The following is a 13,752-nucleotide window of genomic DNA, read 5'->3' as shown; positions in this document are numbered from 1 at the left end:
TTGGTAGGGCAAGGGATACACTTTCTGGTGCACAATTTTTTAAACTTATAGTTCATCAGTCATTGTGAAATAATGGTTTCTAAAGAAAAGAAAAAAAATCACTGTTCTAATTGTAAAATTTTGCAGCTAAGATAAAGCTTAACTGTGACATTGATTCTTCACTCTTTTGCCATTGTTAAAAGACAGCTTGTACATCACTCTCCCTTTGTTATATACATATGTATATATAAAATTTGTTTTTTAAATAAAGTAGCATCATATTGTTAGTACTGTTCTGTACCCTTCCCCTTATTATTTTGGCACTCGTGCTCTTCTCACTATGTAAACTTCTTCAAAATTCAATGCTACTATAGTGCTTCGAGCCATTACCTCACTGACAGTCATGTCTTTTTACAAGTAAATGTACAGGTGCAGAGGTTGGTAGCGAAAGGGCACATCACAAGGGGAAGCCAGTAGGGAGCATTGTACAGCTGATTAGTGGCTTTTTAAAGCGAAAGCTTTACTGGCCGCAGGTTGAGCAGTTTCATGTGATTCCTGGAGAGCCGTGCTGTGCATGCGCATTTCTCTCTCTCGATCCCTAGTCACAACTGCGCATTCGCCACTAGTAGCCGAGCGCCCTTGGCACTAAGCCACCACGGCGGGCAACTCATTACTAAACTGATTTTAAGGCGAAAGCTTTACTGGCCACGAACTTGCGATTTCGTCCTGGCGGTGCTCCGAGGAGGCACATGACGTCACAACGTGCCTCCTCGTTGTGGATATTTCTCTCTCTCTCGCTTGCTCCCTAGTCACTACTGTGCATGTGCCACTAGTAGCACTAAGCTCCGCCGCTGCACCGCGCATTAATAATTCCTCAAAATAATAATAATAATAATTGGTTTTTGGTGGAAAGGAAATGGCGCAGTATCTGTCTCATATATCGTTGGACACCTGAACCGCGCCGTAAGGGAAGGGATAAAGGAGGGAGTGAAAGAAGAGAGGAAGAAATAGGTCCGTAGTGGAGGGCTCCGGAATAATTTCGACCGCCTGGGGATCTTTAACGTGCACTGACATCGCACAGCACACGGGCGCCTTAGCGTTTTTCCTCCATAAAAACGCAGCCGCCGCGGTCGGGTTCGAACCCCGGAGCTCCGGATCAGTAGTCGAGCGCCCTAACCACTGAGCCACCGCGGCGGGGCATTCCTCAACTTTCAATTTTCGGTTTTCTCTTTCTTCTTTACCTCCCTCCTTTATCCCTTCCTTTAGGGCGGTGTGGTTCGGGTGCCCACTGAGATATGTGAGATGGTTACTGTGCCATTTCCTTTCCTCAAAAACCATACAAAACAAGTGAGCCGAGTGCGTTCATAGAGTTCATTCGGGTTGACAACTTTGCAAAGACCATTTTCGCGAAAAGAAAGGCGCACAACCGGCTCTGTGGCTCAGTGGAGAATAATAATAATAATAATTGGTTTTTGGGGAAAGGAAATGGCGCAGTATCTGTCTCATATATCCTTGGCAAGGGATAAAGGAGGGAGTGAAAGAAGAAAGGAAGATGTGCCGTAGTGGAGGGCTCTGGAATAATTTCGACCGCCTGGGGATCTTTAACGTGCACTGACATCCTATGGCACACGGGCGCCTTAGCGTTTTGCCTCCATAAAAAAGTGGAGACCTCAATCTCGATTTCGCTTTGCATATTCTGGATCAGCTAGGCTAATCCACATTAATTTTAAACCGAAAGCTTTACTGGCCGCAGGCTGCGCAGTTTCGCGTGATTCCTGGAGAGCCGTGCTGCGCATGCGTGAGGAGCAGCGACAACCATAGTGTTGGCAGCGCTGCACCTGGGCCACCATGGGCGCTCAAAGCATCATGGGGCGATGACCTACTTCCTGTGGGACAGACGGGTTTTTTTCAGGAGCAGAGAGTGGCGTTACAGAGATGTCCCGTTCCGTCCACGGCGCAGACGACTTTGGTGCAAACGCAGTGCGCAAAAGCCATAGTAGCGACAACGCAACAGCACGCGACTCCAATAAAAGGTTTCTGGCCTCTGAAGTGCCATTAAAAAACCTCTTAAAGTGTTAAAGCGACATTTTTTCTGCAAATATATTTATTTTTAAAAATTCACCGGTTAAGTACGAATTATTGGATTTTGTTGTCTGCAATACGTGGCCAATAGGAGAGCCAGCCATCGCTTATTTTCTGCAAACTTTACATGCTTTTCTGCTCGTTCGTTGCAATTTATAGACAAGATATTGAATGCTAGCGCATTCTTGATTATCAACCAATGTTTATTTTTGTATTATTTTTTGGCCAAAAGTTTTTGCCAACGACGCCATTTTGATCACGTGCCTAAACCGGCCAATAGCAGCGCGCGCCGCTATTTATTTTTCTTTCATTTTTTTGGCGAAGGCGGCATGTACAGGGCTGCTGCTCGAAAGAAAAAATAAGCCGAAAGCCCGCGCTTTCGAACGAGACCAAAATGGCCACGGTAGAGCGCGTAGTTTTGATGCGCCGGGCGATCGAAATTGGGTGTCGTTTGTCCACAATATAAAGGGCAGTGGGTGTGGTACTGCATTTTTAAATCACTCTAACTTCTTAATTACGTGTGGTATAATGATGAAAATTTGCATACAGATGCGGAATTGTGCGAGGAACACGAAAATTAAAAGATTGAAAATCTGAGTTTTGGCCGATTTTCGGTAATGCATTACAACTGCTGGTCACAAGACTACCTTTGTGTTACATGTACATTGGTAAGGGGCTACCTGGATGTGATGGCATTGCTATGAATGCAGTGATTTATATAGTCAACCATGAAATAACACTTACGCTATGATATGAACCACTTAAAACAATACACAATTTTCAGTGGCATGTTTTCTTTGGCTAGGCATGTAAGACAAAAGCGTTGATGGAGCACCATGTGGAATTACATGCCTAGTAAAGTTTATAATTCAATTTCTAGTCTTATGCAGTTTCAGCTTTAACACCCGAGCGGTGGATATGGCAAATTGTATTCCAGGTCACCTGAGGTGTTACAAAAAACCTGCAATATAATGGAACTTCATTGTTTTCACTGGTTTTCCAGCCTGAAAACAAAAGCATGAATGACATCAAATAAACAAGCGACTATAATATTGCAGTTTATTTAAGGCCTTGTGGCCCAGTATGACATTATAGCCATTCTTGGAACTAAATGAATTGTGGGGTTTAATGTCCTGAAGCGACACTTGAGCTTTGAGCCATGCAGTGGTGAAGGGCTGTAGATTAATATAGACCACCTGAGCTTCTTTAACGGGCGCTGACAGCGACATTGAACCTGCAGTCCCCTGGCTCAGTATCTGCCCTGACTGCTAAGCCGCTGCGATGGGTCAGCTCTTGTTACTGAGAATGGAACAGGATGACAGAGGAAATTCAGTTATAAATTATTTTGCCCAGTGTAGGTAAATTCTTTGTATCAATTTCTTTACTAATGTGATATACATCATTGGAAGGAAAGAAACACACTCTGTACCGGTACTTTTTTTTCTCTAAACCTGACAATAGGATATTTACGATATGTATTTGCAATTGCTGCAGTACTCGGTGTTAAAAAAAACCGAACCAGAGGATGACCATGACATTTACACTATCGTTCACATATTTTATTTTGTCTTAAAATTAATCTGCACTTTTGGTGCGTCGACATTCTGGGTGTAGTAACTGGGGGGAGGGGGCATATCTCCTGCCCACCTCCTTTCTATTTGTCTTTTTCTGCACTGTAGACAGGTGCAACTTCAGAACAAAGTGGCAAACGCCCCTCAGAGCAGGTCCTCCAGCCAGTGGTGTCGACCGTTTGACATGTCGCGTTTATTCCCCTAGCATGGCATCACGGGTGGCTAGCAGGTGGGATGAACATAGATGAACATAGATGAAAGGGATGAACATAGACACCATGACACTCGACGACCCTTTTAGAAGTTCTTGCTGCTTCATTCTAGAGTTGTACCGAACTATAATATACCTGAATTGTCTGAAAATTCTTGCTGCCTGTAAACACGCTTAGAGGGCTTGTGATGTTATTGTAATAAATATCTCAGAAAGGTTGCCGTACACCTGCTTTTTGCTTGCATGATCGGGGATGGCTTTAATACAGGCTCACTTTCTACATAAATCCATTGTAGCTAATTTTAAATTTAATGCTGCACTAAGGCGAGTAGGCAGCATTCATTATTTTAGCAGCTAAAACTGCATTCGTTGCATCTGGCTTACATGGTTGTGGTAATTCTTTTTCTCTGCATTTCAGCACACTTTCTCTATTTTCCTAATGGCAATCGTAGATAGTTGCTATAAGTACGTCCTCATCGATGTTAGTGCCGAAGGCCGCCAGAGCGATGGTGGCGTCCTCAAGAATTCAGACTTTGGAAAAGCTCTGGTTGCTGGCGAGCTTGGTCTTCCACTGGGCTCCCAGCTACCCGCAACAGGAATGATTGCTCCATACGCCTTCGTTGGAGACGAGGCTTTCCAGCTGCGGAAGGACTTCATGCGGCCATTCCCTGATAAGCAGCTTCAGGATGAGAAGAGAATTTTCAATTATAGGCTGAGTAGAGCAAGGTATGCAATCTCATTTGTTTTGGATGATGTCAATTGAATATGTTCTAGATGTGTGCAGTAATGTTGCAGGTGTCAAGAAACAGTGCATAGTTTTTTTTTATGAACCAATCTTAAAAATGGCTTGTGAGAACTGAGTCTTTTTCTGTCATAAATATCTATGGAAGTGGGCAGATTGCCTGCAGTAGTAAAAAAATTGCTACTTAATCTTATGCTTTTGATACTGTCGGTTCCTGACTTTGTGCACTGTGTTTACATGATATGTGTCTAAATTGAAGGGTACAACTGCTGAACATTCCCTTCATGTTCTCACAAAGGTGCTGAATGCAGGCATTGCGTAAGGAATGTAGTTCCAGGGAGACAAAACATGCAAAAGACAAGGCAATACATTTGCAAACACGTGTGCATCAAGATAAGGAGACTATATGGCATGCATCTGTGCTGCAAGAGAAGAACGGCTAAAAAAAAGGGCTTCATAATTTTATTTTTTTGGAGAACGCGATTGTATTGTGTGGGATCACATAACTGCATATTGTTTCATTATTTTCTGTTATTAAACATAGCGGAAACGTGCAAATATATACGTATACCTTATAGTATAATGTCTGCTGTCTACGAACAGTACAGATGTGATATATGCCCCACCCTATTGTACAGCAGCTACTGTGCGTGTACAGCTGGCATGCTGTAATCTGGTATACATTTACATTAGTACACCCCCGCTGTGTTTAAAACACTCCAATCTCGCCAGCAGTTTGAATCTATGTCACTGCTACATGCACTTTCGTATGTGTTTCTTTCTTCTTTCAATCTGAGGCAATGTTCTTTTTACAGGAGATGTGCAGAAAATGCATTTGACATAACTGCTGCTAGGTGGAGAATTCTGTTAAGAACAATCAACCTCCACCCAAAGAACGTGGACTACGTAGTCAAGGCCACCTGCGTTCTCCACAACTTTATTCTTACCTTGAATTTCCAAGTTAATGGGTATGCTGATAAAGAGGACAACTTGGGCTATGTAGTGCAAGGACGATGGCGCCAAAGTCTGGAATCTGTGCCACTGGACGGGCCAGAGCCCATATACTTTCCTCTTGAAAGCACTCATGCCCGGAACTTCCCGTGCGAAGCTGCCGATGCCAGGAACCTGTTCCTGGCATATTTCTGCAGCCCTTCTGGTAAGGTACCATGGCAGTGGAGCCAGCCTGGAGTTTCCAAGCCTACCTGCCGCAAGCGCCTTAGTAACCAGCGGCTTCTTCCTCTACAGTGATGGTTTGTTGTGCAATATAACATGTGCAGTAAATTTCAGTACGGTTTTGAGAACCCACATTGATTGCCATTATAACCCTAGGCCACACCCATGAAGATTTTGGTTTTTAGGGTTTGCAATTGCCACTAAGGGACACAAAGAAAAAATTGAGGTTGGTGTGTATCGACCTCGCTGTCGTCCCCAACCACTGTCACTGAAAACTGCTTTTCTAAGGTAGAAAATTAAAAAAAAACACAATGCAGTGCAGTTGTGGCCCATCAATACGCCGCCCGATAATATGGACAAATAGAACAAGGCCCCCGTAAGCCGGGGCCGAAACGTCATCTTTTTTAACGATTGGTCGGCGCTTGAAGATTTTTCCGCCAAGAACTATTCATATTTGAACAGCGCAATAAAAAGAAGGGGACGCAATGAAGAAAGGACACCACAAGCGCTGCTTCGCTGCTTTCTTCGTTGTGTCCCGTTGTTTTATTGCGCTGTTCAAATATGAATCAATACCAACTCGCCCAGTTCGCAGCTTTAATGAAATAGAACTATAACCAATTTTTCTGCGGAATAAACTTTGTCATTATCTTATTTATGCCTTGTTAATGTGGAAACAATGGACAGGGTGAAAAAGCATAGGATATGGGGCCTATGTACTTATACCACATCAATATAGACAGTAGTGCCGTCCGGAAATCCCCCCCCCCCCCCCGCAAGCTGGAAAATTACTTTGGGCCCCTCCCGAAAAAAATTCCTGGCTACATGCCTGGTCTGAACTGCCCCAAACAGATATTTTCTTGCGTATATTTCAAGTGCATGCCACCATCTAAACACGGTGCAAATGCGTTAGTGATGCCTTTTTTTCTGGTTTCATGCTTTACTACGACAAGGGGCACAGTAGATGTGCTTAAGATTAGCTGTATTGCATTAATGGATGAAAAACTCTGCAGCTTGTACTACATTGAAAGCTGTATACGGCAGCTGTCAGCTGACTGAGGACAGCCATGTACTTACATTTTATGGGATGTAAATAGTCGAAGCATAAGACACGCCATTAAGCCATGGTGTGCCGTCACGCATGTCATTGACACTAGGCAAATCAAACTGCACATCAGTTTGAATATGATGGCGACCAGGATAATGCATTTTGTGGGGACCTGCCCTGCAGCCCCCTGAGTTTGCTTTCCCGCGAGGCACCGTGCAGCAGCAGTCGTACCCCGAGGATGAGCGCGTTCCCTTGCCAGTTACATTAACTGGCAAGAGAGGGCGCCAGCGTCGCTGCGGGGGAGACTGCTGAAGCCTGCCCGCGGGAGATGGGCTCTCTTCGGCTGGGATGATCACCCTGGGCGGACGCGTCGCTCGGGTCTCCGCTCTTCGCCGACGGGGCGAAGAAGCGACGGGGAGACAGGCTCCCGTACTCGTCCCGTCCGGCCTGCGGAGTTTATATCCCTTGCCCTAGCGCGGGCGAACATTCGCTCGGAACCTTGCTGGTGAGTCGGACGTCCTTGATTCATTAGCGTACCTTGTTGCTAGCTGGCGTTATTGTTTCTGTAGCAATAAATGCCTGTTTGTGTCAGCCAATGTGTCGTTCCTTTGTTCCCCCAGAGCAAGGCCCGCCGTGGTCGGCGTGCGCTCGGTAGCGTACGCGATCACGGGGTGGGGTCCAGGCGGCTTTGAACCGTGTCAGCCGCGATTGAGTGGGGAGAACGTACTTATCTCCCCATGTCAACCCCACATCTGGCGCCCAACGTGGGGCCTGCTCTTGGAACATTGGACGACTGTCGGTTCGGTTCGAGGAACGCTCTTTGTCCGGACTTGACAAGTGCTAGGCCTAGAGTGAATTTTGATCGCTAGGACCTGCGGCATGCTTTCTTGAGTGCGAGGTGTATTGCGCTGCAGCATGTTTGAACTTTTCGACATGCTCAGCACATTTTTTTTCCCTGGAGTTTCTTCGTGAGAATGACTTGGTCCGCATCGAGGGAGTTCGAGGCCTAGCGCCCGCGGAGTCGCCGAGCCCGAAGCGAGTGAGTACGGAAGCCGCGTGGGTGGTCCGAGTTTCTGTGTATATTTTCTCTACTATCTCTTTTTGACTGTGAGTCGCGGCTCCGGGAGCCGGGTGGCCTGGGGCCACGGGTGCCGCTACGAGCTCGCTGGTATTGCAGCTCGGCACCGGGCGCTCCGACACCGTCCGATACGGTGGGCGCCGACCGCTCAGAAGCTGCTTTGTGCAGTGAGCGGGGTAGGACCACCCCACAAAGCTGATGTGTCCTCGCGGCTGCGCGCACAAAACCCGTTTCGGGTCTTTGGTGTGGTCACGGTCGTTGTCGAAGTGGTCGTTAGGCCTGAGGCTTTTCGGAGCTGCCTGCACCACATTAAAAGAGACATGACCACCGGACCGTGACGTTGAGAGGGGGCGCACTTTGCTGCCCGTCCGTTTTTTTTTTGTAACCTCGCACGAACTGAGCAGTCTCGTTCAACTCAAAAAAGGGCTTTGTTCACTCGAACTTTGCGTTTGCACAGCCGCCGACACGTTTTGCTAGCGAGTTAGGCATTGTGCCACGAGGCCCTTGCGGATGCCGTTTCCCCTCCCGTGACCTACGTTAAAGGCACGCCGAGAGCGTTTCGACAATTTTGCAGATCCGGTGGAGCCACCCAGGCTTGCTGACCGGTGCACATCGTCTCGCTGCCACCTGCTGCGACGGAGCGGCCTGTATCCTGTTCGCCGCATCCATCCGGGGCAGCTGTGGCGAGACCAGTCAGCAGTCACCTCCGGCTGCTGCTGCCCTGGCGACTACTGCAGGATCCTGGCCTGCAGTTTTCCCACCGGCCTTCGATTCGCGGGCCTGCGGACACGGTAGTCCGCGGGCCATACGAGTCATCCCAGCGGAGACCGTCACGCCGCCTTCGGAATACCGCGGAAGTCTGCGTGGACGCTGTCGGCGTGACCTCCGCTGCAAGACGTGCCTCAAAGACATGAAGACCAGGAGACTCCTCCATAGCATGTACTTTCAGGCGCGTGGGTCTATTTAAGGTTGGGGGGATGTGGGGACCTGCCCTGCAGCCCCCTGAGTTTGCTTTCCCGCGAGGCACCGTGCAGCAGCAGTCGTACCCCGAGGATGAGCGCGTTCCCTTGCCAGTTACATTAACTGGCAAGAGAGGGCGCCAGCGTCGCTGCGGGGGAGACTGCTGAAGCCTGCCCGCGGGAGATGGGCTCTCTTCGGCTGGGATGATCACCCTGGGCGGACGCGTCGCTCGGGTCTCCGCTCTTCGCCGACGGGGCGAAGAAGCGACGGGGAGACAGGCTCCCGTACTCGTCCCGTCCGGCCTGCGGAGTTTATATCCCTTGCCCTAGCGCGGGCGAACATTCGCTCGGAACCTTGCTGGTGAGTCGGACGTCCTTGATTCATTAGCGTACCTTGTTGCTAGCTGGCGTTATTGTTTCTGTAGCAATAAATGCCTGTTTGTGTCAGCCAATGTGTCGTTCCTTTGTTCCCCCAGAGCAAGGCCCGCCGTGGTCGGCGTGCGCTCGGTAGCGTACGCGATCACGGGGTGGGGTCCAGGCGGCTTTGAACCGTGTCAGCCGCGATTGAGTGGGGAGAACGTACTTATCTCCCCATGTCAACCCCACAATTTATAGCTCCTGATCTTTTGTTCAACTTCATCTTCAGTGCCTACAAATATGTACAGAACCAGACCTAAGTCAAACTATGAATACTTTTCTTCCAGGTTAGTTATTACGGACGATTCGCATTATGGGCAGTTTTGGCGGAAACCAAGGTGTCCGCATAAACGAGGGGCGACTGTTATGTCAGAGCCAAATGAAACACAAACAAGGCAGTCGAACTAAAGACAGCAAAACGAGATTTTCAGATGAAGAAGCTTGAACACTAAAGCACTCGATTTTTACTTCTGTGGTGTAACAATCACAACCTGGAAGTGTTTATGGAGCCTACCTCTGTTTCTTCTGCACCAGCTAATATTGTTTAGTTGCTGTGTTTGGATTACACTTGTTTGCACTTCACATTGATAGTATGCATGCGTCACGAATATAAGCCATTTTGCTAGCAAACTTTTTGATGGCAAGGCCAAGGTTAGGTGATCGTTAATTTCTTTCAATCCTAACATCACATCTTTGAATTAAGTTTTTAGAAAACAAGGTTCCCTTTTAAATAGTATTTTATTTGCCAAAAAAAAAACGTGAACATTACCACAAATCGGCACAAAAATGCAAACTTAACAGACCAGTCCTCAGTGTTTCTTTGTTTATATTCCCAGCTTTTGACACATTACATCAACTGGTTTAGGTATGTAGAAAGGATGACTATGCAGTGCAACTGGCTGGGCCGTAATTTTATTTTTTGGACCCTGCATACAATTTAATTTTAAATTAAGTACACTCCATGCATGCAGACCTGAAAAAAAAATTATCATAAATGCTCCAAGATGCACTGTTTGCATCACTGATGCAGTTTTTTATTTACTGATGGCAAAGGAAGTTGTCCAGAGGGTGGGTTTTTGTTTTGTTTTTTCACCCAGCTTAGAGAATGATTTTGTAGTTTTCATTTAACCTAATGTCATCCTCATGTGACCTATCTAGCACAACAGATATGCATACTCTGTAAGATGAAAATTATGGAACATGAATTTATGGAGATGATTTCATGTAGGAGACAAGCTTGGGTTTATTCGGAAAATTCTTGCATTACCTGCAGAACTCTCAGCTGCTTCTCAATCTTCCTTTCTGGTTTAGCTCTCCTCATGTGGTGCACCAATGACAGCGAAATGTTCATCCATATCCTGTGGTGTATTTTTTCTAGTTTGTGCTGAAAATCTGAAGAGACACCATGCAGTGATCACTGAAGAATATGGGCCGCACCCAGTAACCAAAAACGCTGGATAACTTGTCTGCTGAAACGTAAATCCTGTCAAGCCGAGCACTAGAGGAGCACTGAAAATGAGTGAAATGGATGTTACGTCCCTTATCTTGCCCAACATCCACCAGGTTTTATTCGTATGCCAAATCAGTGAGTAAAGCAGCACTAGGGTCATATCGCTTACTTAACACTGTTCGATCTTCATCCCTACAAACAATTGAAATCACCCAACAGCATAATTTTATGATCCTTGTACAAATGGTCTACTAGTGACAGGAAAAATAGCCGTCTATCACTCTGCTTTACAGGGGCATAAACACAAACAATTCGCCACTGTACACCCGACATTGCGAGGTCACAGCATATAAGCCGCCCGTCATCCTCTGTGCTATATGACACTCTGTGCTATAATCCCCAGTGTGTTGGCCAGGAATAGCAATCACCCGCTTGATAAGCCTCTCGAGTGACTAACGATAACATTGAATGCTGACAAAAAAGGCTCGACAGCAGCTTCAGTCTCCTCATCAAAGGACAGCTTGGTTTCCTGGATGCCTGCCATACTCACACCCCATTAGTTTAAAAGATGCCGTAACTGATGTTGCCTTCGGTGATTACGCAAACCCCTAATGTTTAGGGTAGCGACCTGAAATGCTGTGACGCCCGCCATTTTTGGTGCTTGTCTTATTGAAGGCCATCCCCTGTACTGTGGCGGGTGGCCGGCCTGCAAATCGGCGGCCTGTAGGGCAGACATCGCCCTGCGTTTTGAGGTGACCCTTCCCAATGCCACCACACCAGGTGCCTTCTGCACATCGCCATCGACACACACCTCATCATCTGCAGGACGCTTCAAAGGTGCGCTGTTGTTCATCGCCTCTTCTGAGACAGCCAAGGCTTCAGCCCATGAAGCCGAGTGGGGCACGTCACTCGGAACCACGCTGACAGCCGACGGGGCACCGAACACCCTAGAAGCTGGCACTTCAGGCGACACACTGCTGCACTCCGGTGACGAAGGGGCATCGCCGGCACAGAAGGCATTTGGCACATTCACTGGCTGAAGTTCCTGCACTGATTCTACAGCAGGGGCTCTAGAGTCTACAGCGGACTCTACAGCGGAGTTCGAGAGCCGGCTCTGGAACTAGGCGGACGTGTTTCGCCCAGGTCCTGTTTGTTGGCTCTGGCTCGCGCACCTCCCGGTGCGAGCTGCTGCTCCTGCCTGCTGCTGCCGGTGCCGGGCCAGGCCTTGGGGCCCCGGTTGTTCCTGCGGTTGTTCCTGTGGTCCTGTCACCATCTGCGGGCCTCTCCATGGAGGCCGCCAGCGGCTTTTCGACCGCATTTTGCGGGCCTTTACTTAGGCGCTGCCGACTTTCACCGCGGCCCGAGAGGGCAAAGTGTCTCCTCTGGGGCGCCTGAGCTGCGCCGCTGCCTCGGGGCCCTCCGGGGTCCTCTGAGGCGCGTTTTCTGGCCGCGGTCCCTCATCAGGGCCTTACCTGCGGGACTCCTGCGTGGCCCGCGGTCCTCCGGTCGCCTTTTGCGGTCGGGCGCTCTTCGGCGGCTGCCCGCTGGACTTTGCCTGCTTGCGGGCCTCCGGTGACCGGCGGCCGTTGTACCGACCTTTTCTGCGCCGCGGATTCGCCAGCTTGGACTTCTAAGGTGATTTTTTCACTTTTTTTTCTTGCGGCGTCCAGACTTCGCGCCTCGCACTGAGGCTTGGCCCTTGCGAGGCCTGAACCCGCCGTCGCCGTGTGGCGGTGGTGGTCGGGCGCCGCCTCCACAATCACTGCGGCCATGAGCGCCCCCGGCGCTTCCTATCTGCGTCGCCAATGGGGCGAATCGACCGGTGGTTGGCACTCCATCGCTTATCACCCCACGCGACCGCGGGCTCGGGTGCCCCGGAGACCCGGGCCGATCACCATTCTCGGAGGACAGGGACGACCTCCTGGCCTCCGTCCCGGAGCCTCAGCCCGCCGGGCCCCCTCCTACTGCGACTTCAAGCGAGTCGACTTCCCTGGCCGGGGTGACTTCCTCGCCTTCCCGATGTAACCAGGACTCTCGATCCCCCACTGGGGTCTCGGGCCTGGACGGCGCCGGGCCTGGTCCTGACCGGACCACTCTTCCCGGGGACGCTGCGGACGCCGGTGCCAGGCTGGACCTGGCTTTTACGGCGATGCCAGATTTTGCGGACGTTACGAAAATTCAGGAGCGCCTCACCGCATTCCTGAACTCTGAGAAGAATAAGATTTCAGTGCAGGCCCGGACTAACATCTCGCATATGTTTGGGGAGATTGTGTTGCGGTGCGCGGAGTATCGTGCCCTGGCGTCCGATGCCAGGAGTCAGGCCGAGGTGCTCCGGGCAAAGTGGTCGGCGGAGCGCCGGGAGTAGTCGGAGGCCAGAGCCCGGGCCTCTGTCGCGGAGGCGCGAAACGGGGCGGCGGCCCCGCCCGTTCCCGGACCCGTGCCACCTGCGGACATTCGGCCTCCTACTTTTGCGGAGGTGCTCCGTGGTTCGGCGACGCGGGCTCCCACGGCGCCGACTGACGATCCTGCTACTGCGCCTCGGCAGGTGCCGCCCGATCACTTTGCGTTTCTAACATCAGCGCCCGCGGCTAATGTTTCGCCTAGAGAACTCATCACAAGGTTAAAAAGGAACATAGTTCCCGAGGACACGGGCATAGGGCCCGTGGTGCTCCGTCCGACCACCGCTGGCGTTACGGTGATAGCCAAAGACAGGACATCCTTAGAAAATTTGTGCACCGCAGTGAGATCAAATGAAACCACGCGATCAGTGATGAACGCTAGGGTGGCGGAGCGGTGTCGCCCGCACGTCAGGATCTACGGTGTCGATCGTGACGTTGCAAACGACGACGTCGTCCCGCAGCTCAATGCAGAAAACCCCGGTTTGGACCTCGATCCCCGTACCACGACGTGCCGGTATACCCTTGCGCAGCGCAACGGCGCGAAAACCCATATCCTCTCCCTGGCCCCGGACGCTTTCGGGCGCCTCCTTTCCACAGAGAGGGTAGCCATCGGTTGGTTCGTGGGCGAGGGCACGGACGTGCCCAT

At 49.8% G+C, this 13,752-nt stretch overlaps 1 protein-coding gene across 1 annotated transcript; it reads left to right on the top strand.

Annotated features, from left to right (window-relative positions):
• Positions 1–4,282: 4,282 nt before the first annotated feature.
• LOC144098074 (uncharacterized) lies at positions 4,283–13,072 on the top strand. Its single transcript, XM_077630628.1, has 4 exons — positions 4,283–4,569; positions 5,401–5,804; positions 12,172–12,279; positions 12,588–13,072. Exons 1-4 carry the CDS (start codon positions 4,283–4,285, stop codon positions 13,070–13,072), a joined length of 1,284 nt encoding a protein of 427 aa, XP_077486754.1.
• The last annotated feature ends 680 nt before the right edge of the window (positions 13,073–13,752 follow it).

The sequence above is a fragment of the Amblyomma americanum genome, chromosome 7, assembly GCF_052857255.1.
Source record: "Amblyomma americanum isolate KBUSLIRL-KWMA chromosome 7, ASM5285725v1, whole genome shotgun sequence".
In the NCBI taxonomy this organism is placed as follows: domain Eukaryota; kingdom Metazoa; phylum Arthropoda; class Arachnida; order Ixodida; family Ixodidae; genus Amblyomma; species Amblyomma americanum.
The sequence above is the reverse complement of the archived record's forward strand: the minus strand, read 5'-3'. Positions and strand labels throughout refer to the sequence as shown.